This window comes from Ananas comosus, linkage group 20 (genome assembly GCF_001540865.1).
Source record: "Ananas comosus cultivar F153 linkage group 20, ASM154086v1, whole genome shotgun sequence".
NCBI lineage: Eukaryota > Viridiplantae > Streptophyta > Magnoliopsida > Poales > Bromeliaceae > Ananas > Ananas comosus.
The window spans coordinates 10,120,651-10,146,968 of record NC_033640.1 but is presented as its reverse complement, the minus strand read 5'-3'; the positions used below and the strand labels follow the sequence as shown (position 1 = coordinate 10,146,968).

At 36.0% G+C, this 26,318-nt stretch overlaps 2 protein-coding genes and 1 long non-coding RNA gene across 7 annotated transcripts; 1 reads left to right on the top strand and 2 right to left on the bottom strand.

Annotated features, from left to right (window-relative positions):
- On the bottom strand, positions 283–7,101 carry LOC109725853. The gene is made up of 2 exons (XR_002220351.1): positions 5,362–7,101; positions 283–1,425 (listed from the first exon to the last, which is right to left on the bottom strand). It is a non-coding gene; the product is annotated as an uncharacterized LOC109725853 (long non-coding RNA).
- Positions 15,570–22,380, bottom strand: LOC109725731 (CRM-domain containing factor CFM2, chloroplastic). Of its 5 annotated transcripts, none has more exons than XM_020255049.1 (12): positions 21,633–22,375; positions 20,296–20,818; positions 20,076–20,206; positions 19,488–19,802; positions 19,203–19,359; positions 18,453–18,745; positions 17,996–18,055; positions 17,792–17,911; positions 17,207–17,335; positions 16,712–16,946; positions 16,246–16,376; positions 15,681–16,142 (listed from the first exon to the last, which is right to left on the bottom strand). In XM_020255049.1, the coding sequence occupies exons 1-12, from the start codon at positions 22,329–22,331 to the stop codon at positions 15,954–15,956; spliced, it is 2,982 nt and encodes a 993-aa protein (XP_020110638.1). In that variant the 5' UTR covers positions 22,332–22,375; the 3' UTR covers positions 15,681–15,953. The 5 variants fall into 5 exon arrangements, 3 of the variants coding, with proteins under 3 accessions (XP_020110639.1, XP_020110638.1, XP_020110640.1); XM_020255051.1 differs by having other exon boundaries at positions 15,963–16,138; positions 21,633–22,378; XR_002220330.1 differs by having other exon boundaries at positions 16,001–16,138; positions 16,729–16,946; positions 21,633–22,380.
- LOC109725609 (major centromere autoantigen B-like) lies at positions 23,117–23,968 on the top strand. The gene has a single exon (XM_020254848.1). It carries the CDS (start codon positions 23,117–23,119, stop codon positions 23,966–23,968), a length of 852 nt encoding a protein of 283 aa, XP_020110437.1.

Genomic DNA, 26,318 nt, shown 5'->3' with positions numbered 1-26,318 from the left:
GCATTTCTTACATAAAAATATATAGTTTTAGATGTAATTTTTTAAAAACTCTAAAATATACAAATTTATTCTATAAGTTTACTATATTTAGTTTTTTTTTTAAAGAAAAAAACAGCGCGCTACTCATTTTATTCATTTAGAAAATAAATTTTGCTATAGAGATTAAAGCAACATGGCCTCGGAAAATATTAAAGGTAAACAAAACAGAAAATACAAATAAAAGCAAAGAGAAAAAATTGTAGAAAAATTACTAATTCTACTCCTCACTCAAGATCAAGTAACTAAAAGCTGCAAAACTCAACCCATTTTTGGCTCACTTCTCAGATTCGTTTAATTGTTACAAAAAGGTCAAATGATTAGTTCCTAAAAATTATGTCGTTTCTTTTTTGCCAGATCATCCACCAACAGATTGCGACTCTGATTAGATCCCTCACTGTTGCCCCTCGGGGGTGGTCCCCAACCAGAAGTTCCCAAACACGCCTGACATCCATCCCAGGCCACAGGATGTGCCTACCTTCTAGGATATTGAATATTAAAAATCTGCTGATTACACATCCAACAGGCAGATGATCAACAGTCTCAACATCGTTGCTGCATATCATACGCTGTTGATTCCCGGACCAGCCTCTTTTGAGTAAGTTGTCAAACGTAGGTAGGTGCTTCTTAAGTGCTAACCAAATAAAAATTCTAACTTTAGATGGTATTTTCAACTCCCAAACCTTCAGCGAAAAAAAATCTCGTATTCCCCCATCTCGAATCAATACATACATAGACTTAACGGTAAAACGCTTTCCAGCATGCCATCTCCATTGAATTTCATCCGGCCTGTCTGCTACGTTGAAACTTGAGAGAAACTCCTTGAATTCTCTAATTCGGCAATCACCCCTCGACAACCCAACCCCTGCTCCTCGTAGGATTTTTCTCCATCTCCAACCTTGTAGGGAGCAACACTTCTTGATTAAAAGTCCCTTCTGAGCTACTTTCTCATAAATATCGAAAAAATAGCATTTTCAAAGGAGCGTCACCACACCATCTATCAGACCAAAAGTCAATAGACCGCCCATCACTGAGATCAAAGCATGTGCCACTTTTAAAAATCTCTTTAGTAGAAAGCACACTCTTCCACCATTGTGAAACAAGTCAAAACGTTCTTCCTTCACTTAAAGGTTTCCTCCTCTTGTAATATAGAGTTCCAATAAGAATGCTCCACTGTAGGCCCTGCTTTGATAAAAAAATGCCACCACCATTTCGAAAGTAGTGCATCATCCATCATGGTGAGGTCCTTCGCCAGAGTCCTCCTTCATTCTTTTCTCTGGACACACAATTCCATGCCACCATACGTGTACCTCTCTTGTCATCCATTCCCCCTTTCCAGAAGAAATTTCGTTTTAGGGCCTCAATCCTATTAATAACCCACTTCGGAGCCTTGAAAATAGAGAAAAAATACAGAGACAAATTAGTGAGTACTGAATTCACCAATGTTAGTTTACTATCTTTAGTTCATCGTTGAATTTTTACTGTTTGAAACATTACACCTTTGAAAAAAACATATTTTTTTTAAAAAAATTAGAATTTATATTTTCTGATGATTTATGTAGAATGACACCGATATTAGAAAAAAAAATCAAGATAATAAATAATATTAAATATAACTAAAAAAAAATTATTTAAGGATAGAGTGGTTAATTATTTCGGCGAAAATTCAATTTTAACTCATTAACTGATGTAGACGAATATATTTACAAACTACATATTTTTTAGACAAGCGTCCACCACGGACCAATTTTTTCAATCAATTGTTAAAATTCTGAGATAAACTTTTAAATCGCTATAATGTGATGTATAATATCTAAAAAGTCTACATTATATTTTATTTAACCCAAAAAAAAGGTCCACATATTTAAAAATTATAAATTCGTTAGCTTCTTCAATTATAAATGTTCACAAGTTATAGCTTCCATGTTTATGCTACATCAATGGCTTATTTTGAGAACTCTATAGCTTAAAAAGTTTAAAATTAATGGTTCTTGCATGATGTGGTAGACCCGGTCCACGCAATGACTTCTTGTAGTGACCCGTGCACCAACTAAAGGGCCACTCACTTTTGAGTCGATTTTTTCAACACCTAACTCATAAAAGTGGATTCGTTTTCAACACATATAACTTTTTTTTTGTACATATATAAATTTTCATTTCATTGATTTTAGTCCCTTTTTTTTCCAAAAAAAAAAAAATCACTTTTAGAGTTACATCTAGTTAAAATTTATTGACCATAGTAATAATGTTTCTATTTTGCTCTCAACGTAAAACGCAAAATGAGTTGCAATATATGAAACGCCAAATGGTGCAATGTGCCGCAGCAGTACAAATTGCTGCTGCATGGAGAAGCAGCTAAGGACCGAGTGCCAAACATTCATAATTAATCTCCCATTGTCTCTTTATACTGCACAGTAAAGACCCTATTATGGGTTCCTATTCCAATGGCTTCATATATAGATCATAATCATTAAGGGCGTGTTTGTTTTCGTCGGAACGAGTGTTAATTTGTTTTCGTCGGAGCTCGTTCGGGCTCGCTGGAACTCGACTGGCTCGACGTGTTTGTTTTCGTCCGTCGGGGGAATCCCCCGTTCTCATATGATCGGAACTCATGACTCCGGCACTGATGGCCCGCTGTTGGGTTCAAATCACTGACGAGCGCTTTGCTTTCGTTCGTGAGAAAAAGCGCTAATTCTGATAGAGTCAGAGCTCATGATTGATAGTTGATATATGTATGAAACAACGGCCTAGTGCATATTTTGGCTATAAATAGAAGTTAATGTATTGTTGTAAATGAATTTCTATAGTAATATTTTCAAAAGAGGAATCTCACACTTCAAAAGGCCATTGATTATTTTTCCTCTAGCAGGGAACTGTTAAAAAGAACTAAATGAAAAAGATATTCGCGCGTTCAAATCATTCTACTCGATCAATTTTGGTACATGGATAGAAGCTCAAGTTATAAGGAGGAGATCATAACATTAATGGGATTGCAACTAAAGTGATGGAGTTTGAACTTGCAAACGCAATTAAAAAAATTAGGTGTGGCTTAGAACTGATGCTGTTACCATACTACATATGTAATACCAAATAATCAATATTCTATGTAGCATCAAAGTTTATATATGACATTTAAGTATAAACAATCATTTATATATGATTTATAAGGAAGAAATAATGTTAACTATATTCTTACTGGTGTAAGATCAACTTATTTTCTTTCGGAGTAAAGCAAAGTAAATTGTCTCTATTAGAACCTATAATTAAAGTAACCAGCTGGATATATACAACTTGCATGTAAATTCAAGAGAATAAAAATTAAAGAAGATCACCTCAAAAACTGAAAGAATAAGAGGGATAGTCCACAACTTGATTTGCTTAAATTGTAACATGAATTTTGACAAAACAAGCCTTAATTGATGGATAATAAAGATACCATCTAATTAGCAACCGTAACAAAAAAAAAAAAAAAACAAACAGACTCTTTAATTATCTTTAATTACCAAGACCAAGAGTTTCTCCAAAGATGTCTTCAATTTAGAAGAAATTAGCATTATGTTAACAACTACACTAAATACAATTATGAATATTTTCTTCAAACATGGCCAATGATATTCTCCTGAATACAGGTGTTATTTATCAGAAACATAGAAACTAAATAGGATCACAAATAGTTTATTAAATCCTTTTTCATGTTTATAGATACTGAGAGTTTGTACAGTTAAATACAATAAAATAAAATAAAACACAACACCTCATGAGAGTTTGTAAAACTAATGAATGAAGCTATCATACAGATTGTGTTTGAGGAAGCAAATGAACAGCTACTCAAAAGGTTAGCTTTGGTCAACAAATTCTACAAAAAGGAGATATTACTCCTTTATATATATATATTTAATTTATTTACACAGAAAAGAGAAAAATGAGCAAAAAAAAAAAAAACTCTAAAAATTTAGTGTGTTAACTAATGACTGCTTTCTAATATACTTGATACTTTTCATCAAAAATTCATAAAATTTTTAAATAGCAACTTATAATATATAGAAATCAAAGTAAGATACCTATTAATCTACATCTACATTAAGCATTATAGTTAAGCAAATGAAAGTTTTAACATTAGCTTACTATATATGTCTATCATTCACTATCTAATAATTAACATTGGTATGTAGTCTAGAACAAAAGGTTTCAGAATATACTCGATAGCACAAAGAGTTTGGTGCTATCGAGTTTTCTATCGTTAGATTTAACCCTCTGATTATTTTTACCCGTTGGATTATACTATTCAAACAACCACCCACTCAACCCTAGAGCCTAACCGCAAATCTCTCAATCCAAGGGCTAAAAAACTAATAGCACCAATAGCTTGGCGCTACCCTTTGTGCTATCGATAGCATCCCAGCCGGACTCTCTCTCTCTCTCTCTCTCTCTCTATATATATATATATATATATAAACAGCTACTTTGATCAGCAGTAATGAAACGACTGAAAATAGCTGATTAACTAAGGGGAAAAATCATGATAGTGCTATTTATTTTCATGTTTCACTCTATATGTAGATCATTTTATTCGGTATTCAAAGAAAAATACACATTAATATGATTCAGTTTTGCAGGCCAAAGAGAGAGAAAATAAAGAGCTGGTGTAGCTATTAATTATATGATTCACTCTAGTAATACATATAATTAATAGGAAAAAAAATGAATAGCTTTCATTAGGCTAGAAACAAGAAAAATATTCTAGCAGAGTGATCAGTTGCTTAATTAATCTTCCTACAACTAACACCATGAGATACATATGTTGCTTGGGAAACTATTCTTACAGCTAATTCCCAATCCAAAGCATATATTATTATCACTATGACTAGAATCTCCATATTTACTTGTTTAACAATATTAATTAGATGACCATCACAAAAGCAAAGAAGTCACATATATATGTAGTAACAGTATTAATTAGATGACCATCACAAAAGCAAAGAAGTCGCATATATATGTAGCACACAATTCATAGTCAAAATTGTAGTAGTGAAATGAATATATCTATCTGTAGATTTGAGACATGATCAGATGCTTTTCTTTAAGAGCTCCATCTTCAGTTGACTATGAACAACACCACCAGTATATACAGGTCAACAAAACCAACTCTATGCAAGTAAACAAAATCATCTTCATGATCATACAAAAAATAGAAAAACAAAAGAAGACAAGAAAAGACATACCATCTTTGTGTAGATCTTCAGCATGGAAGCATTTAATTTCTTTGGATTCTTTCCTTTTCTACAACTACAAACAAAATTGGGTTCAAAAGCTATGATAACATACCACTGTAAATCCTGTGCTTGGGCATAGGATGAGTCATGTTTTCTTTCTCTGATCCATTACTTTACTTCAAGCATGTGACGTATCTGAGCCTTCTCATCCACAGCATGATCAGAGGACCAATGTCAAATGTTTCTTTCAAGGCATGCAAAGAGGTAAGTGGGGTTTTCCAGCAGGATCAGTTGGTTGCATTGGAAAAGCAAGTTGCAGAATAATTAAGCCAAAGAGGACACATGAGAGTGGAGATCAGGACAAGTTATCAATTTTTGAGCTATGACCCATGTTATCATTACAATTGTCGAGCCTTTCACTTTTACATGTTACATGTTACATGTTACATGTTACATGTTATGCACTCATGCTCTCTCACATATTTAGAAACCCAACAGATTTGGACATATCTATATACAAAGATATAGGACCTTATATATAATTGTAGATAATCACTCTCTCAATAGAAATGCATGCAATATATGTTGAGGAAAACAAAAATGACTCATGAGAGTGCTCTAGCTACATGTATTAGTGGTTCTTCTCATACTTGCAATAACTTAATGCTGAGTTTCTAGCAAAGGATCTCTCTCTCTCTCTCCATCTATCTATCTATCTATCTATCTCAGCTAATTTTAGTAACCAAAAGAAACCAAGTAATCAATTCATAGGAAAACAAAAAGGCAAAGCAAATAAACCATTCACACACACACATATATATATATGTCTTTGATAATCATCAAACTAATTAAAACTCCAAAAGAATAAAACCCACAAACAACAACACAACACAAAGCTTGTTCAAATAAACAAGATCAATAGGGACATGACAAGTCCAAGTAGAATGGAAATAAAGGAAAGAAACAAAAATTAAAGATACCAACCATAGAAAACAGATGCATAGGAGATAGATAGTGGAATAACAACTACTTGTTATATATATATATATAAGTAGCTAGCTAGCATATAGCAAAGTATGGATCGGACCAAAACGGCTTGATTCCCCACGAGAAGTAGTACACAGAAGGAGTGAAGAGTAGTTTTGATGATGCCCTCTTTGACTTGAACATAGTGACAAGAATCCCAGGTTCTCCTCACAAGGCCACCATCATCTTCTGTCTCTCTCTCTCTCTCTATATATACATCTCTCTCTCTCTCTCTCTCTCTCTCCCCTCCTACACCACCTCCTTAAATTGTCTCTTCATCTCTTTCTAGGTCTTTCTCTCTCTCCTCTTCAACATCTCCTTTGGAATTAGTAGCATGGTAATGATGAGGATGGAGAAACCCATGAGGAGTACACATGGGATGTGTGGGTGGTGGTGGTGGTGGTGATGATGATGATGGGGGTTGATAGGAGGAGATGATCATGAGGTTTGAAGAGGAAGGAGAGATAAATCCAAGGTGGTTTTGGTTGTAGTAGTAGTAGCAGTACTACTACTACTACTACAGCCACAAAAATTGTGCCTCTAATCAACATGGAGAATTATCATGATTATGAGAATACCCATGATCCTCTCTCTCTCTCTCTCTCTCTCTCTCTCTCTCTCTCTAGGTTTGGATGAGGGATGTGGTGATAGATATTGGACCTGTGATGGGGGCTAGTGAGTAGTTGGCAATCCCAAAAACCCTAGCTAGCTAGGGCATGTTTTTTTGCTTTTCTATTTTTCCAAGATTATTGTCTTGGGTAATTACCAAGTTAAAAAAAAAAAAAAAAAAGAGTCCATGGGATGTGTGGCAGGGAAAGTAAAAAGACAAAGCTGTGTGAAAGAGAGCTCAAGAAAAGGAGGGAGGGTTGGGTCCATTGGTGCTTCAGAAAGGGCTTTTGGGGCAGATGAGTTGCTATTATATACATACATAGGGGTTAAGATTAAAAATATATATATAATATAATTATATAAAGTGTTTTATTCAATATAAATATAATATAATATAATATAAAACTGAGAAAGGGGAAGGTGTGCAGAAGAGAGGAGCCATGTGGCTAGATTAAGACCAGTGGTGCAGAAAAAAATGTCTCTGATTATGCATGTGTGGGGATGGAGAAAGTTGAAATTTGGGTTTATGTTAACTGTAGTGTTGTTAAAAGAAGATATTTTTCTTTTTCAATTTATATTAAATTATTATTATTCTCATTAAAGCTGTTCATTGACTAATTTGTTTATATTTAGTAAAGCTGATTTATATGAAAGATGCTACTCATACATTCTATATTAATATATATAATTCTATATGAGTCTAGCTATAGTACTTTCAAAAGTACCAAGCATTTGGTACTTGTAAATTTTTTACCGTTAAATTTACTCCTCGGATCATTTTCAACCATTAGATTATACTATTCAACCAACCACCCACTCAACCCTAGGGGGCCCACATCATCCTAACCGCATATATATATATCTAAAGGCTAAAAATTTACAAGCACCTATGCCATGCTACTTTTAAAAGCATAGGAGCTAAATTATATATATATAGTATAGTTTGGCTACTATACTTTTATGAGTACGATCGCCCTCTTACNTATATATATATATATATATATATATATATAGTCTGGCTACTATACTCTTATGAGTACGATCGCCCTTATACTCATAAGTTGATTTCGATGATAGAGCTTCCTAATCGACAATTCATACCGTTAAACATTATCTAGAGCATTTAAAACTTTTAAAAATTAAATTTTATAATTTTTCGACATCATTTGCCTTACGATCAAAAGGTCACAAAATTGTCAATTTTTAACGGCCGGTATAAGATACTTGCTAGTTTAACGGTGAAAAAGAATCAAAATAGGTTGAATTTTTAATAGAAAATTTTATTCACTACCTAAATATAAAGATCAATAACTCCGATCTTAAATTTAAAGATCCGATCATCCATTTTTAGGATGTCATTCGATTTTAACCGTTCATTTTATACTCACTTGATGGACTTTATAATGATTTCGAAAATTTATAAAATTTATTTTCTAGAAATTTCAAATACTCTAGATCATGTTTAACGGTGTGGATCGTCGATTCGAAAACTCAAACATCGAAAACAACTTATGAATAGTAAGGATTCTATACTCATAAGAGTATAGTAGCCCTACTCTCTCTCTCTCTCTCTCTCTCTCTATATATATATATATATATATATCTTACATTCCTCCTGTTTAGGGTTCGTGAAACTCTTTTGGGTTTAAATTAGTGGGATGTAAAATTTACATTTAATTAGTCTAGGTGTTTGCGTAGCATTGCTCTATAGATATATTTATAGATACTAACTACAATTTTGTTAATAATCATCCTAGCCTGAATAATTATTATTAGTTAATTAAGTAGTTAAATAAAGCCATTATTGTCGAGTATGTTCAGATTATTTTTGAACTATTTTATGGATAGAATTTGTTTAATAACTGCACACGAGCTTAAAACTTACGGACTAACTAAAATGCGCCCAAAATTTGGGAGTTATGTCACCCAATAATTTTATCTATTGCATACAAAATTTTAACATAATTGACCTAAGAAAAGTTGGGAGTTCAGATTATTTTTGAAATCATATTGCATACAAAATTTTATCTAACAAAAAAAATAATACAAAATTAATCTTAACATAATTGACCTAAGAAAAAATTCCTTTAATTTCTTGAATCTTTTTTTTTTTTGAGAGATAGATAACACGCTATTCGCTTCGTTTATTTTATTTAAAAATAAACTTAGCTAAAAATATGAATCAACTAGAATTCGAATTTTGGGTCTCGGGTACCGATCACTAATTTCTTGAATCTTGAGACAGATAAAGTGGAAAAGGGTGAAACTTAGAATCATTCCTGAATTTCAGAAACAGTAGTCCACCTCAAACACACCATGAAACCCAACAGTAGTGATGCACAATTAATTATAAAAATGAGGGAGCCAGGATTTGGTATCAATTTTGAAATCAGATTAAGTCCCACCCACCCCAAGGAGTTGACCCACTCAAAAGTTTGAGCGAAAAAAAAAAAAAAAAAAAAAAAAAAAAAAAAAAAAAAAAAAAAAAAAAGTTGACACATGATGACATGAGGGTCACACACATATCTCCCTCTTTATATATCTAAGAATAGGTGAAAATGTAAGAACCCTCAAATGTACCCATAATTCAAATTATTTACTACACTCCTTAATTTTTTTTTTTTTCCAATTATTTTGATTTATGTTGTTCTCTCAAATGAGTTAGAGATTTTACTAAATTTCTATATTGCAGTTTAGTTAAAATTAACTGATATATTAGTTTTTAATTAAGCTGATGGAAAATGTTGATTGGGCAACTAAGTTACCAATGTAATGACTAGAGTAACTCAAATCAAAATGGTCAAAATTAAGTTTGACTTAATGTCAAAATGGGCTATAGTTGATGGGGTCTCCATACATTTTCACCAAATAAATACTATTTCCTTTCCATGGAGAGGCAAAAGGTGTGGGCTCTGTGAAGTGTGTGAGAAAAAGAGGAGAGGTGGGAGTGGTGGGGGTAAAGGAAATTAAAGTGAAAGGACCTTACCCTTCTCATCATTGTGCTAACTAAGTAACAATTAATTAATAAGAGGGGTTTAATTTCCATTCACAGTGACCTCACCCAACATCTTGGTCCCACCATTTGGCAGGTCCTCTGGCCATCTAGGAAGAGGCTAATCCCTCCCATGTTGGTGCCACTGTTTCACCTTTCGCCTCTGTTTTAAGCATGTTGCTTAAGTTTACTGCTATCATCACTATTTAGAGTAGTTGGCTGGTTAAATATTACGTTTCTATCTTACTGTAAATTAATCTCTCCTGTGTTGATGCTGCTGTTTGACCTTTTGTCTCTTTCTAAGTGTGTGCTTAATCTTATTACTATTATCGCTATTTAGAGTAATTGATTGGCTAAATATTAACTTTGCATTTTACTGTAAGTTAACCCCTCCCATGTTGTTGTGCTTAATTTTATTATTATCAATACTATTTAGAGTAGTTAATTGGTCAGAATGTGTGCTTAAGCTTATTCCTATCATCACTATTCGAAGTAGTTGATTAATTAGATATTAAATTCGTATTTTGCTATAAGTTGAAAAGAGTGCGTATGATCTACAGGCATCTTAATGAAAAGATAATACTCATTCTATAATTTTTCTATTTGTTTTTTTTTTTGTTTTTAGTTATGTTCATTTGTATTGAAATATTGACTAAATAAAAAAATATTAGCTTCTAGAAGATTCGATCTTAGTTTCTAATAAAGTTTCAATATTATCGACTTATTCTTAAATAAAATTCCAAAAGACCAATTTGTAAAACTCTAGAACAAAAAAGATGTAAGATATACACTTCTGTCGTAGGTAGCATTTTTCGATAAAGGTAAATTATTGTGGATATCTTAACAAGATGCTTAGCCTAACGGCGCGATATAATGAACCATAGACCTTATAGAGGCCCTTAATTAGTAGCACAACCGACTTAGCTTAACTTGTCATAGTCAGATTGGTTGGTACCCCTATAAAAATATTTGTGCAACATCCATTAGTACAAAAAGATTCTAAACTTTAATTATAAACTGTCTCCATTGAACGACAACACTTGAATAGCACAAAACACACTCCCATGCCCCCACCCTTGTGCGTTATACATGAGCAGTGTTTGGTTAGGGAATAGGAATAGGGATAAGCCCTTATCCCCTTTATACCCAAATACTAATTTTTTATTCGAAAATAGTAGTTCTCGATTATCCCCACCAACACCTCCATTTTCTATATAAAACTACCTAATATTTTTCTTATCTCCGAGAACTATCCAATTTTCATCCAAACGCTATTTTTCTTATCCCCATACTTGTACCTATCTCTATAATGGCTACTTTTTTCTTATACCCGAACCAAACGGTGCTTTAAAAAAGACTCGTTTGGTATTGAGATATATCTAATATAAATAGGCAAAATAGAGTTTGGAGAAAAATATATAGAATATAGTTTTTTTACTTTTTATTCAAATCATAGTAAGTATATCGTAATCGATTCATTGCAATATCAAAAAAAAAAAAAACGTAATATTATATATAACAACAAATAAAATTTTTTTTTTTAATTATACTTTCTTAGTGGGATACAATTTTATTGTAATCTTAAATGAAGCCTAAATCTCATATAGTTATTTTATAGGGTACTTCAGACACCATCCTTGTGGTTTCGTACTTTCTCAATTTAGTACCATGTGATTTAAAATGTATCAAGTTAGTGTCCAATGGTTTCATTTTTACCTTTTTGTCCGTTTCTCTGTTAATAATTCGTTAAATTATATAAAAAAAACTTTAAATATTTCACCTAGGTTTATCGAATATTCACTTTAGTACCCTTTAGCTTTAACTTTGTTACTGATTTAACAAAAAAAGATTAGTAAAATCAATAATAAAAAGATAAAAATGAAAGCATAAGATACTAAATTGATACACTTTAAACCACAAAATAAGTGAGAAAGTATGAAATCATACTGATGGTATTTAAAGTTTTTCCTATTTTATGAAAAAAAAAAAGGTTTGAGCTCGATAACCAAGGTGGAGAAGGGACACAATATGTTGAGCCAAAAAAAAAAAAAAAAAAAAAAAAAAAAAAAACTCAGTTTGTACAACAACCACGCGCGGTGAGGGGACCAAAAAGCTNCAGGTCCTCTGGCCATCTAGGAAGAGGCTAATCCCTCCCATGTTGGTGCCACTGTTTCACCTTTCGCCTCTGTTTTAAGCATGTTGCTTAAGTTTACTGCTATCATCACTATTTAGAGTAGTTGGCTGGTTAAATATTACGTTTCTATCTTACTGTAAATTAATCTCTCCTGTGTTGATGCTGCTGTTTGACCTTTTGTCTCTTTCTAAGTGTGTGCTTAATCTTATTACTATTATCGCTATTTAGAGTAATTGATTGGCTAAATATTAACTTTCCATTTTACTGTAAGTTAACCCCTCCCATGTTGTTGTGCTTAATTTTATTATTATCAATTCTATTTAGAGTAGTTAATTGGTTAGAATGTGTGCTTAAGCTTATTACTATCATCACTATTCGGAGTAGTTGATTAATTAGATATTAAATTCATACTTTGCTATACATTGAAAAGAGCGCGTACAATCTACGGGCATCTTAATGAAAAATAATACTCATTCTATAATTTTTCCATTTGTTTTTTTTTTGTTTTTAGTTATGTTCATTTGCATTGAAATATTGACTAAATAAAAAAAAATTAGCTTCTAGAAAATACGATCTTAGTTTCTAGTGAAGTTTCAACATTGTCGACTTATTCTTAAATAAAATTCCAAAAGACCAATTTGTAAAACTCTAGAACAGAAAAGATGTAAGATATACACTTCTGTTGTAGTTAGCATTTTTCTGTAAAGGTAAATTATTGTGGATATCTTAACAAGATGCTTAGCCTAACGACGCGATATAATGAACCATAGACCTTATAGAGGCCCTTAATTAGTAGCACAACCGACTTAGCTTAACTTGTCATAGTCAGATTGGTTGGTACCCCTATAAAAATATTTGTGCAACTTCCATTAGTACAAAAAGATTCTAAACTTTAATTATAAACTGTCTCCATTGAACAACAAAACACACTCCCATGCCCCCACCCTTGTGCGTTACACAAGCAGTGTTTGGTTAGGGGATAGAGATAGACCCCTATTCCCTCCTTTATACCCAAACGCTAATTTTTTATCCGAGAATAGTAGTTCTCGGTTATCCCCACCAATACCTTCATTTTCTATATAAAACTACCTAATATTTTTCTTATTCCCGGAAATTATCCAATTTTCATCCAAACGCTATTTTTCTTATCCCCATACTTGTACCTATACCTGTAATGGCTAGTTCTTTTTTATACCGGAACCAAACGGTGCTTTAAAAAAGACTCGTTTGGTATTGAGATATATCTAATATAAATAGGCAAAATAGAGTTTGGAGAAAAACATATGGAATATAGTTTTTTTACTTTTTATTCAGATCATAGTAAGTATGTCGTAATCGATTCATTGCGATATCAAAAAAAAAAAAAACGTAAAATTATATATAACAACAAATAAAATATTTTTTTTTAATTATACTTTCTTAGCAGGATACAATTTTATTGTAATCTTAAATGAAGCCTAAATCTCATGTAGTTATTTTATGGGGTAAACTTCAGATACCATTGGTTTCGCACTTTCTCAATTTAGTACCCTGTGGTTTAAAATGTATCAAGTTAGTGTCCTATGGTTTCATTTTTACCTTTTTGTCCGTTTCTCTGTTAATAATTCGTTAAATTATACACAAAAAACTTTAAATATTTCACCTAGCTAGGTTTATCGATTATTCACTTTAGTATTCTTTAATTTTAACTTTGTCATTGATTTAACGAAAAAAAAATTAATGAAATCGATAATAAAAAGATAAAAATAAAAGCATAAGATACTAAATTGATACGCTTTAAATCACAGAATAAATAAAAAAGTATGAAATTCAGAATGATATTTGAAGTTTTCCTATTTTATTAAAAAAAGGTTTGAGCGCGATAACCAAGGTGGAGAAAGGACACAACATGTTGAAAAAAAAAAAAAAAAAAAAAAAACTCAGTTTGTACAACAACCACGCGCGGTGAGGGGACCAAAAAGCTATGTAGGAAACACTACGGCTCATACCATCAGTAAAAAAAAAAAAANTGGATCACTCCGAACACAAAAGAAAAGGAAACGTTTCATCAACGAAACGATAGGTTAAAAATGGAAACAAAACAAAAAAAAAAAAAAAAAAGAGGAGGAAACTTTAAAAAAGAAAACGAGTTTGGACCCTTCCTTAGCTTTATTTTTTGAGCCAACACGCCGTATATTGCGGCTGGTGTGGTACAATGTTGTTTGGTGAGCAGTCATATCTTGCAATTACCAGAGTTTTTTTTTTTTTTTTTTTTTGTGTGTGTGTGTGTTTTTTTTTTTTTTAAAAAAAAAAAAAAAAAAAAAAAAGGTCCTTCTTCCTGAAGCTTTGTTTTTTTTCAACGCTCCCTCTTTGGCGTCTTCTTCTTCTGCTTCATTCTATTTGGATCACTCCGAACACAAAAGAAAAGGAAACGTTTCATCAACGAAACGATAGGTTAAAAATGGAAACAAAACAAAAAAAAAAAAAAAAAAAAAGAGGAGGAAACTTTAAAAAAGAAAACGAGTTTGGACCCTTCCTTAGCTTTATTTTTTGAGCCAACACGCCGTATATTGCGGCTGGTGTGGTACAATGTTGTTTGGTGAGCAGTCATATCTTGCAATTACCAGAGTTTTTTTTTTTTTTTTTTTTTGTGTGTGTGTGTGTGTTTTAAATATATAGATTTTTAATTATTATTTCTTAAAAGATATTGGCATATATGATTTGGTAGGAATTAATGTAGGATGATATATATCATCTAAAGAGATAATTTATTTTATTGTGAGAAAAGTAACTAAAAGGGCTCAATTTGGTATTCATANTTATAAAATTGACGAGTTGTTTTTTTGAAAAATAGTATATAAAAAACAAATATTTTTGGAAGATGTAGACAATTGGCCCCTCTGTAGGTCCCAAATGCACATGCGCATGCGCATGGGCGTTCTATCTGAAATAAGATTTCCAAGTTGAATTTTATAGTGCAACGCCAACTAACTGCTCTAAATAATAATAATAATAATAATGTGATATACAATTACAGTCAACTAACTGCTCTAAATAATAATAATAATGTGATATACGATCACACATGTGCATACGAGCACTCCACTAGAGGAAGTAGGACCGTCAACAAAACTCGTTGATCGCGAGCCAGCTCGTGTTCGGCTAATTTTGGGCTCAATAATTGCTCGCTTAAATTGCTCGCCTAATTTTATCTAATTAATGTAACATAGTTGGCCCCTCCACAAAAAGGGGGTCCAAAAAATGATTTATCACTTATAATGCACGAATCCTAAAACAGTAGTATCTCTATGCGATATGCGAGGAGGCTCCACATATAATTTCTCCTTTTTTGGCTTTTTACACAGGACATAAGACAACACTGCCCTAGGACTAAACAGGAGACCAAGCAAAAGTGCCACGTACAATTATGCAAGCTAGTTTCAAAGTTTAGTTTTATTATTATTATGAACTTTATAGCACCAAATTTACTGCAAAAAAGCCCTGACATTGGGATCGTTTTCCTGTGTAATTAAGTTTAAAATACACGAGAAAGAAAATGGAATGTCAAATTTAGATGTTATTATAGCAAAATCATGGACATTTATTACTGTTTACACAGAGGAGATATTCAAGCAACGAAAACAAGAGGGGCTCAGAATTTATGGCAACATCAAGTTATAAACACATTTGCTGAGATAACAAGGGAGAAAACAAATACAATTCAATATATATATATACTTTGCAAAGATGTATATTAAACCCCTAAATGTATCTCGATTTACATTTCACTCGCTTCTGATGGAGAAAAAAAAAAGAATTGTAAGATTTTCTACTAACTTGAGGGGTGGTTATCTGTTGGTTCTAATTGTCAAGGGTAAAGTGCAAAAACCCATATTATCCTCTTAAACCTTCAAAAAGCGCGAAGAGACGCTTGATGTTGGTGCGTAGAGTGAGCTTACCTTCCTTAAGTAGACTGCAACCCGCATTCACGCCTAATGGCCTCAATAAGTTGCGGAGAAATTGCTTCCTTCGTTTCTCTAAACGAAGTTGAATCTTTCTCCTTTGCACCTCCGGGTGTATCTCCCTCTCCCCAACCCCGGTACAAAATTAGCTTGTTCGGCTCTCGGGACACGAGAACTGCTCCAGTCTCTTGCTAAGTATATAAAAAGGAACAATAATAATAATAATAAAAGAAATATAATGAGCAATTGTTTCTGATGTCGGAAAGAGCTTCGTTTTGAGTAAAGAGCTTGCACCTCGAGTTCAAATATCAACTGCTGAACTGGAGTGCCCGTGGCTCTGCCTTTAATATTCACAATGGCGAGAGGGTGCTTCTTAAAGTGTGTTTTGATTGTTTTTGCAACACCTGGGATGACATTGTTCCTCCCTGGTTGATAATCACATTTAATACTTGATTAACCACCAGGAAAAAGTTAAAAGAATAGGAAGGGCTTTGGCAATAAAGAGTTTCACATCGAAAACAAATATGAAAAGATAGTATTAAAACATTTCCCACCGATGAGGGGAAAAAAAAAGGCTTGGTACAGAAAAATGGAAACCATTTAAGCTTGGAACTCGATGGAATTTTCCGAAATCAAAGGTTATAAAAGCTTAGGTAGTGAAAATAAAAAAGATTGATGTTCAGGAACCAAATAAAAAAAAAAAAACTTTTTATGGTTTTACTGACAAACTGATATTGCAGTAAGTAGAAGTAGGAATTACCAACAGCTATCACTGGCCTTTTTCTCATCTTGAGGGCCTGCTTTCGTAGAACGAGTCTTTCCCGATTTGAGAGTGGTGAAGCTCTAAAAGGAACTTCTACATCAGATTCCTCATTCAACTTCTCCTCATAAACAGCTGAGTGCTGCTTATTCGAGATTTCTTCATGTGATGCATCAATTTCTTTATTGGTATCACGATTATTACTTTTGGAAGTAGAACAATCCAGCACTTGCGGCTGAAATTGAGAAAGTCGGAAATCACTAAAAGAGAAACAATGCTTGAAGCGAAAAAAAGAAAAAGAAAATTAAGTAGACAGTGTTTAGTTTCAAGTGGGAAAGCAGCATGTGGAAAAAATTAACGCACGATGACATGAGAAGTTACATAAGTTGTTTCACTACTAGACGCATTTGTGCTTAATTGTTTCCCCAATAAATATATTATGATAGCACTGAAATGCCTAAACTTTTAAGCTTAATACAAAAAGAAAGAACGGACCTGTTCAGAATCTAAAGGATACGAAGAATTGGTTTCACTTGTTGCTGCATTGACTATTTCTCCTTCATCAACTAAAGCATGATTGCAGTCTTTTGAATTCCGGGATTCACAATCTACTTCATGCACTTCCTTGGAATAAAGATGAGAAACAAACATCACTGAAATGAATAGCATTGCTAAGGAGAAGTAGAATAAACCCAGACAATGAGTATGAAAATGAATCTCAAGTTTTAGACTCTAAAAGTTAACCCACAAGCAAATGTTGCTCAATTGAGCTTCTCCATAGCTACATATATACTAACACTGAGAGGTAATTTGGCCTAAGAGGCTAAGTATTTGGCAAATAAAAAATTTGGAGCTTTTATTATGACAGGAACTTAAAAGTGCACTTTTATCTGTAAAAGAAGAAGCTCCAATTTGGTGCTTTTCGTTCTACTGCAGTGGAAAGATGTAACTAAGTTCTAGTGTAAAAGCTGTTAGTACTTTGAATAGCTTCACTGAAGCAACATTTCTGCAGAAGCTCCAGCTGGGCCAAACAGGCCCTGAGTTGCAGTTTTTGCTTGTTAGCTAGTATGAGATTAGTACCTCCATGTAACCTTCAAAATCCCCAGAGATATTCTCGTCCCTGTTTGTAGAGACGTATTCATCATTTGTCCTGTCTGAGATTATTTCCATAGACTGCGGCAAACTATCATCCTCCTTAGTCTGGGAGCCACAACTTAGAAATTAAACATTTAATCTTGTTAAATAAGACTGTAAGAGTAAAATGTCTTTGGAAAATAAACTCACCATCCGATGCTTCAACTGGTCTATTCTTCGGGAGAGGTTCAACACATGAAGTTTCAAGGACTAGAGAGAAAAAAAAAATTCTAAATTACAATACTAAGAGAAAAAAAAGGTAAAAAAGCGAAAACACAAAGAGCTTCTTGAACTGTAGCGCATTTTGAAATGGCACCTGAACTTACAAAACTTTGGATTTTAACTACCTAACCTTACAGTAAGTTTTTTGTAAATAGTACTTTTAACTTTCTCAACTTAATAGAATATTCTGTTAGCAGAATATTCTATAACATTTTTTACCAAAACCATTAACTAACTAACAAAACTTTACAGAATTTCCTAAATGGAAAAAAAATATTAGGTAGTAAAATTCGAAGTATTACAGTTCAAGTATCCATTTCGATAGTTCTTATATACATGTTAACCAGCGATAGAGCAGATTGAAGGAAAGAGTTTTCTTTTCCACCTCACGACGCTGAGCCTCCAAAGATCGCTTCATTGCTTCCCTTTTATTCAACAGAGACTTAGGTCTCAAGTTTGCCGGCCTTCGGTAGTTCTTTCCTCGATATACAATAATAGCATGACCTTTGCTCACTCTCTCCACGGCTACCAGTATACCACCACTTTCAGCCTCAAGAATCCGAGCTGCACTTTCAGCTTCTTTGATGCAACGGTCTTTCGATATAACCTTTACAAGCTCCCGATATTTCCAGTGAAGGTGCATGTTTTCAACTGTTCCGTCAAATACTCCTCTCCTGCCTGAGTATCAAAAGAGGAAAACAGAAAAAAGGGTTTCAAAATAGGCACCTTATTGCTTTCCACTGTACAATAGCTTATATTGGTTACTTATGTAGATCAAGTTCAAGTTTACCAGATCATATGTATAAAGCCAAACAAGTTACTAAATGTAAATTCATATATAGGGAATGATCTTCATCTATAAAACACAGAAACCTCGAGACAAATGAAAGGTCCTATGCCAATCACCTGAATGCACAAAAAGCCTTGGGAAAACAGTAATCACAGTGGACAAACATGAAATCTTGGTATTTTACATTTTGTTTTGTTCTTTAAGAACAATTTTAGACAATAGTTCCTCCATGGCCATGTAAAAGATGAAGTGCATCAAGATAGGAAACTGAGAAATTTATTTGTCAACTGCTGGAGGACCCACTTTCAAATAACAAATGTATTGCTAGAAGTGATGAAAACTCACCTAGCAACAGAAAAGGATCCATCCTCAATCCAACTTTCCTCAGCATGTATCTTTCTTCTTGTGAAATAGCCTCCCTATCAGGTTCTGCCTTAGGAGGCTCAGCTGATTTTTCCAGCTCAGCCAGAAGCTGCTCTGCCTTTTGCTTTTTGGCTATGGCCTAAAATGAAAGTTAAGATACATTAAATAAGATAATCACAAGATCTTTCGTGCATCCACCAAATTCATGAATGCATTTACAGAATTTCCACAACAAGTATTAAGTAAGAACAAAAAATTGAGATGTACCTGAGATAATTTAGTCTCCACCTTTTTGAGAGTCAAGCTCACAGCCTTTGTCCTACCCTTTGAGGCAAGAGTTTCCTTTTCTCCTTTTTCTTGAAGTCCGTCTCCTGAGGCTCCATCGTCAAACTTAGGTTCAGAAGCATCTCTAACAGCTAAATGCCGCTCTTCCTTGTTCTGCTTTGGGTTAGTCAATTCAGAGTTCCCACTATTTCTCCGCTCTTCTATTGCAACAGAGACCGCAGGGGGCAGAAAATCTTTCCCTCTGTAAAATACAATGAACTCCTTATCTCTGGATAGAAGCGTTCCTCCAGTCAGTTGCTGCAATGTTTTCCGATACAACGATCAATATCTATGATGTAATTAGGTGTATAAACAAGTTTCTTAAACCCTAATATAATCAAATTTCTAGAATCAGCAAATGGCTTAGTAATCAGAAATATTTGGTGTTCGAAGTTTCTTATGAAAATGAAAAGAGCAAACACAAAGCTTAATGTAAATATATTATATATACAATCCTAACATTTATTGGAGCCTTAACTATTTACAAGATGTTCATATTTACAGCTTGTTTGGTAGATAAAACCTACCGACCTTTAGCTCCTCGACCATTAATTCGCTGTTTGTGTTCTGCACACCTCTTTTAATTGCAATCTTAGCTATCTCACATTTCTCCCACAGCTTGATCATAGAGACAGCCAATCCCTGAAGGTTTCTATTCCTTCCTACAATAGCAAAAGTTGTACTTTTAATCAAAGAACAATTATCGACAGATCTGATAAATATTAAAAACTGAGAGACTATAGAGTCTCACCAAGTGCAAAATGGCATGGTAAGGGCCGTCCGAGCCTACGCAATATAGTCATTTCCCTATCTGTTAACTTTGGTTTTATACCAAATGAAAGAAGGCGGAAAGGCTTGCGAAACCCAGGAACAATAGGTGGTAGTAAATCGGCATCAACAGGTAGAGGATCGCAACCCCACCAATCAGAAAACCGTGGGCCCAACCCATCCAGCAATCTGTCAGCTTCCTCTTCAAGTTTGACTTCGCCAGGTAGTTGTAGTCGCACCTTATTTGGAGAACCGACACCAGCCACTAAGGAGGTGCGAACTGTAGCATTATGTACTTCATCTGAAGGATTTACAGGCAATTTCAACTGTGAATTTGTTTCTTGCTCCTTTGCTACTTGATTGTCCATGCTAGGGTCTGAAGATTTTTCGTCTGCATTTTCATTCTTTTGGTCACCATCATGAAAGTAAGGATATTTATAATCGATACCTCTATACAAGATGATGATACTTCCAGATCTCCAAACAACTAGACCTCCAGTTTTTCTCTGGGAGTAATAGGTAATCCTAATTAGAAGATGCACCAACAAGTTATCAATACGAAAAGATACAGAGAACAACCTACAGTATAGTAATATAAGCTCGACTAATATCAGAAGATTTTCAACTTGAAAGCTAATTGGCATACATGTACAACATAAAACAATATACTCAATAATGGGACAAGAAATTGCATACAATTAGCAAATTCATGTAAAAGGAATGCTAAAAGAGTTAAAGTGATTTAAATGTGTTTATTTTATCACTAAACTGAATCAAATGTTATCAATATAATGGTTTCCATCTAGACATAAAAAATAGCAGAGATTGGGAATCTCACCAACTCATACATCGCAAACAAAAGCAAACAAATGAGCTTGAAAATGGCAGCATCTGTGTAAAAGATTCTTCATTTGACATATAACTACTAGCCAGCTGAACCTAACTGAATATTGAGTTATCACACTCGATTGCTTTGGTAACTTACTAGAGTAACTTAAAGCTTAAAGTCGAGCTCTGCAAGGTGATAAGGTTCCACTTGTGAGGCTATATTCTGTAGATGTTTATATTCTCAACTAAACATTGCTAATAACAAACCAGAAAGAAAAACAGACAAAGTTAAAACCGAACACATGTGGTCGAAATTTGGCCATCAACATGCTATTACATCCAAATGGCGCATAATCCCCAAAGTTTTGGTTGCAAACACATGCTATTTTCAACGAAATATGCTTATTCCTCTGAGCTAAAAAGCATAATCTCTACATTCTAAAACAGATGATAAAAAAGAGTTAAAGATGCTAACTTTGGACCCAATCTCACCTCTAAAATCTCATGGGTTCTCTTCATGTTTATCCTACACAAATCCTCGCACTTGATCTTCACGAGTTCATTCCTCCGCCACCTCTCGTGGATCCCATTCACGATCCCCTCCGTGATCCCAGCCTTGCCCACGTTGAGCCGCTTCCTGATCCTAATCCCCAAGGTCCGCAGCCGCTTCAGCTCCTCCGCGGGGATCGTCAGCTCCGCGACCGACGGTGCGGCCTCCTTGGAATCCCTCTGCGGGGATGGCGCCTGCGCCCTCTCCCTCCTCCACAGCTCCCGGAACCTCGTAATGGCGGCGCCCGACCCGGGCGCGGGGACCGGGCTCTCCGGCGTGCTCCAGCTCGCGTCGAGGGTGGAGCCGACGCGGTAGCTGGGGATCTCGTGAGGTGTGGGGACGAAGATCTCGCCGGGGGAGCCGGGGCCGGTGGTGGTGGGGCGGCGATCGCGGGGTTCGTCGGCGAGGTAGCCGAGGCTGCGGAGCTTGTCGGAGATGCGCTTAATGGCGGATTTGGCTAGGGTTTTGGGGGCGGTGGGTGAGGCGGAGGAGGCTCGGAGGGGGAAGAGGAAGGGTTTAGGGTTTGCGGAGAGGTGGGGAGGGGAGGGTTTTGGGGGTAATGGCGGGAGGAAATGGCGGATAGAGGGGTCGAGGGTTTTGGTGGAGAGGAAGGGGGAAGGGTGAGCGAGAGGAAGAAGCATCGGAGGAGAGAGAGAGAGAGAGAGTTTAGAGAGAGAGAGAGAGAGAGAGAGAGAAGAGTGAATGGAGGAGGAAGAAGGATAAGGTGGTGCTCGGTAGTGGTGATTGGGGATTTTACAGTTTAAGGAAGGTTGAAGTGTAAATTTCATTCTAGTCCCTGACTTTTAAAACTTTTGATGTTTGATAGAATTATATACATGGCTTGTATAGATTGTATTAGAACATGAATTGACAGATAAGTAATCGATGATATATTTAGATGTTTGAATTTATTCTTCTGTGTATTTTTAGCACCAAAGTATTTTAATAAAATATTTGTCAAATAAATAGTTCCAAAGTAATCTTTATGGTAAAAAGAAATAGAAATAAAACTCTGAATCACAAAACTAAAAAATTATAATTCCTTATTTTTTATCATAATGTACAAATAATGTTGGTATAAATAAATATGCACGAATCTAATGCTTTTCGAGTGATATTTCTCATGTGGTACTAAAGCCAAAATTCAAAACAGTTTGAATAGTTTACAACAGTAAAGGGTCAAAGTGAAAGACGACTCAAATTGCAGGCTTATGGTGCAATTTTAATCTGCGGCTTCTGGGAGCAATGAACAGTTTTACGGATGCCATTTTGCGTCCAAGGACCTGAAAGATGGTTCTCTTCCCCAAACAGCTCCTCTCCCGAACCCTAAACCCTAAACCCTCCTCCTCCTTCCTCCTTCCTCCTCACTCCTTTCCTCCTTCTCTTCCCCTCTTCCTCCTCCTCCTCCTCCTCCTCCTCCTCCGCCATGGGCGTGGGCGTGGGCGTGGGCGTGTTCTGGGACCTGAGCTCGAAGCCCCCCACCACCACCCTCCCCCTCCGCGACGTCGCCGTGCGCCTCCACCTCGCCGCCTCCTCCTTCGGCCCCCTCCGTCTCTCCCTCGCCTTCGCATCCCCTCGCTCCCTCCTCCCCTCCCCTTCCCCATCCCCATCCCCATCCCCAGCTTCTTCCCCCTCCCCATGCCGCGTCTGCGGCCGCAACTTCTTCGTCGGCGCCAAGCTCCTCCGCCACTTCGCCGAGATCCACGCGCCCGAGCACGCCAAGCGCCTCCGCCGCCTCGCCTCCGCCCGCGGCGCCCGCCGCGTCCGCCTCGCCGCCGCGCTCGCCCCCAAGCTCGCCAGGTTCGAGAAGGCCGCGCGCGACCTCCGCGCCGCCCCGCGCGGCCCCGCCGACGAGCTCCGCCGCGCCGGGGTCACGGTCCGCGCCGTCGAGGGCGCGCCCCGCCGGGCGATCCGCGACCGCGCGGTCGGGGCCATGGACGAGGGGATCCTCGCGTGCGTGGTGCTGGTCTCCGACGATTCGGGGCTTGCGGAGGTGCTCGGAGAGGCTCGGAGGCGGCGGCTGAGGACGGTGGTGGTAGGCTTCCGGTGGGCGGAGGTGGTCTCCGGCAAGGCTAGGGCGGCGGCGCCGGCGATGGTGGGGCGGTGGAGGGATCGGGAGATGCTGAAGAGGTTGGAGTGGAGCTTCAACGAGGACGAGGACGAGGACGAGGACGAGATCGAAAGCGAGGGTTTTGAGTGGGATAGCGAGGAGGAGGAGGAGGAAGAAGAAGAGGGTGGGAGAGAGAATGGTCGAGCGCCATGGTGGGAGCTCGATTAGGGTTCAGAGTGTTTGAGGAGGGAATCATGAGATCTCTGAGATTGGTTGAAATGGTAGGGAAGTGGATACATTTTGAAAGCAATGTGTTTGTTAATTTGTCCCAGAGAGAAAAAGTTTAGGGTTCAGGGCTTAGGGTTTAGAAGGCGGAAGTCGGAAGCTGAACCTGGGATTCTGGAGATCCAGCAGTTCACATAGCAAAGCCGGAAATGAGCTCGGTTCGACGGGCTCGCACTTTTGTGCAAGCCGAGATGAGGTCGCATGCTTCGCTACGATCAGAGCTCGTGACCGTGAGACGAGGTCATAAGCTTCAATCAGAGCTCGCGACTTTGCCTGCCAACCGCTCGATGGCGAGTCTGCAAACAAAAATAGGCCGTCGGTTCATGTTCGAAGATGTGACAAATGTTTCTAGTCACAATAAACTTCATTTACGACTAAACTATAGCTTGTAAAGTTTCGAAAATTTGTTGCAATTGTAGAAAAACAAAAGCTACTTGAACAATTTCCTCATCTAATCTAAATCAATTCATCTCAGTTTCCATCCGCTTGTCCATCTTAATGCGGTACAAAAATACTTTATCTAACAACACTATAGCCTTCGACAGATCTAAACAAGCCCTTAGCGGAGTTGAATCAGTCAGGCTCGATAATGCGGTTTCGACCTACTCTCCACTAGCCCTGCATCTCACCTGAGCCAACACTATGCATAAGAATAGTTCATTTCCGCTCTTTCTTGGCCGCGAGCATGCGACCGCATACGTTTACTGATTGTTTAGATGCATGAAAGTTGCGGACGAACTGAGAACCTCCGTCAACGCCTCCAAATGCTTGTTCTAATCGTGCGAGGAAGTCGGGGAATCACTCTATCATCGGTACGGATCGTGAGGGAGAAGAAGTGTTTAGTTCATGCACCGGGCAAAGTTGAGCTCCCACTATCTCTCCACCTTCGCGAGTTAGTTGCTTTTGTGGCTTACTATTATTTTTCATGCATCCCACAAGTATCACAACTCAACGATCTCATCGTCTCTCATTATAATATTTTATTAAATATTATTGATGAGTCAGTACTTTAAAACTTTAATAGATAGATTATTAATTTAATATTTATTTTTAAAAAATATTATATTAAAATGCTGACTTATTAATAATATTTTTAATCATTCTATTCTATTGCGTTTTCGAATAGCAGTTTTATTAAAATCGTGTTAATTTGAAGGTGTAAGGTTTTATGAAACATGAAGCATTTTCAGAGACAAAATTAAAAGTTAAAAAATATTATTTGACTTGAGAATAAGGCTTAGTTTAGTATCGAGGTGGATCTAACGCTGTTAGATAAAATGTAGCTTAGAAAAAGTATATAGGGATATGTTTCTGTATTCTCTGATGGAACCGCAGAAAATATATCGTAACCAACAAACCGCAATATGGGGAACGTAATATTACGTACGGAAACAAACCGGATATTTTCCCATCGCCGTTTCTCACCACACGTAATTCAATCTACCCGCAATCCCAAACGAAGTCTAAGCCTGCCACAAGTTTTACGGAGCATGCAAGTTGACCACGGCTAAATGAGTAGATTTGTGTTTTGCTTGTTCCTTCTCCTTCTTCTTCCAAATTTTCAAAAATAATAATCTTATTTTCCTATGCTGCAACCTATATCTGTCAATCTGTTAATTTGTTAAAAGTTCTTTCACGATTTATAAGAATACCATAACAAATACCGACCGGCACGAGCGTAGGTGGCAAAAAAATTGATGATTGATATCTGAAGTTTCGAATTCGAAATTTATGTAGTTGTTTCATAATCCAGCTAAGTTCATTTTTAAAAAGAATAGCAGGTAGATATATTATAGCAGAACTTGACAAAAATGTATCTATTATTTGGGAAAACTTCAAAAAACCCCCTTGTGGTTTTAATTTTTTTCACTTTAGTACCCTGTAGTTTAAAATGTATCAAGTTAGTACCCCGTAGTTTCTCACTTTATCATTTTAGTACCATATGGTTTAAAGTGTATCAAGTTAGTACCCAATGGTTTTGCACTTTATCACTTTAGTACCCTGTGGTTTTAATTTTGTATCAAGTTAGTACCCTGTGGTTTTTTAAACTATAGGGTACTAAAGTGATAAAGTGCAAAACCATAGGATACTAACTTGATATACTTTAAACCACAGGGTACTAAAGTGATAAAGTGTGAAACCACAGGGTACTAAAGTGATAAAGTGCAAAACCATAGGGTACTAACTTGATACACTTTAAATCTCAGCGTACTAAAATAAAAAAATGTAAAACCACATGAGGGGTTTTTAAAATTTTTCCTTAATATTTTGTAACATTACTATGCTTGTGTAC

Excerpts from the sequence above, each read along its gene's own strand:
- LOC109725731 (XM_020255049.1), bottom strand. The coding sequence starts at position 22,331 with ATGCTTCTTCCTCTCGCTCACCCTTCCCCCTTCCTCTCCACCAAAACC. Across the intron at positions 18,746-19,202 it reads GGATCCTTTTCTGTTGCTAG|GCAGGAGAGGAGTATTTGAC; the intron begins GTGAGTTTTCAT and ends TTTGATACTCAG. Across the intron at positions 17,912-17,995 it reads ACCAGTTGAAGCATCGGATG|ACTAAGGAGGATGATAGTTT; the intron begins GTGAGTTTATTT and ends TGTGGCTCCCAG.
- LOC109725609 (XM_020254848.1), top strand. The coding sequence starts at position 23,117 with ATGGGCGTGGGCGTGGGCGTGGGCGTGTTCTGGGACCTGAGCTCGAAG.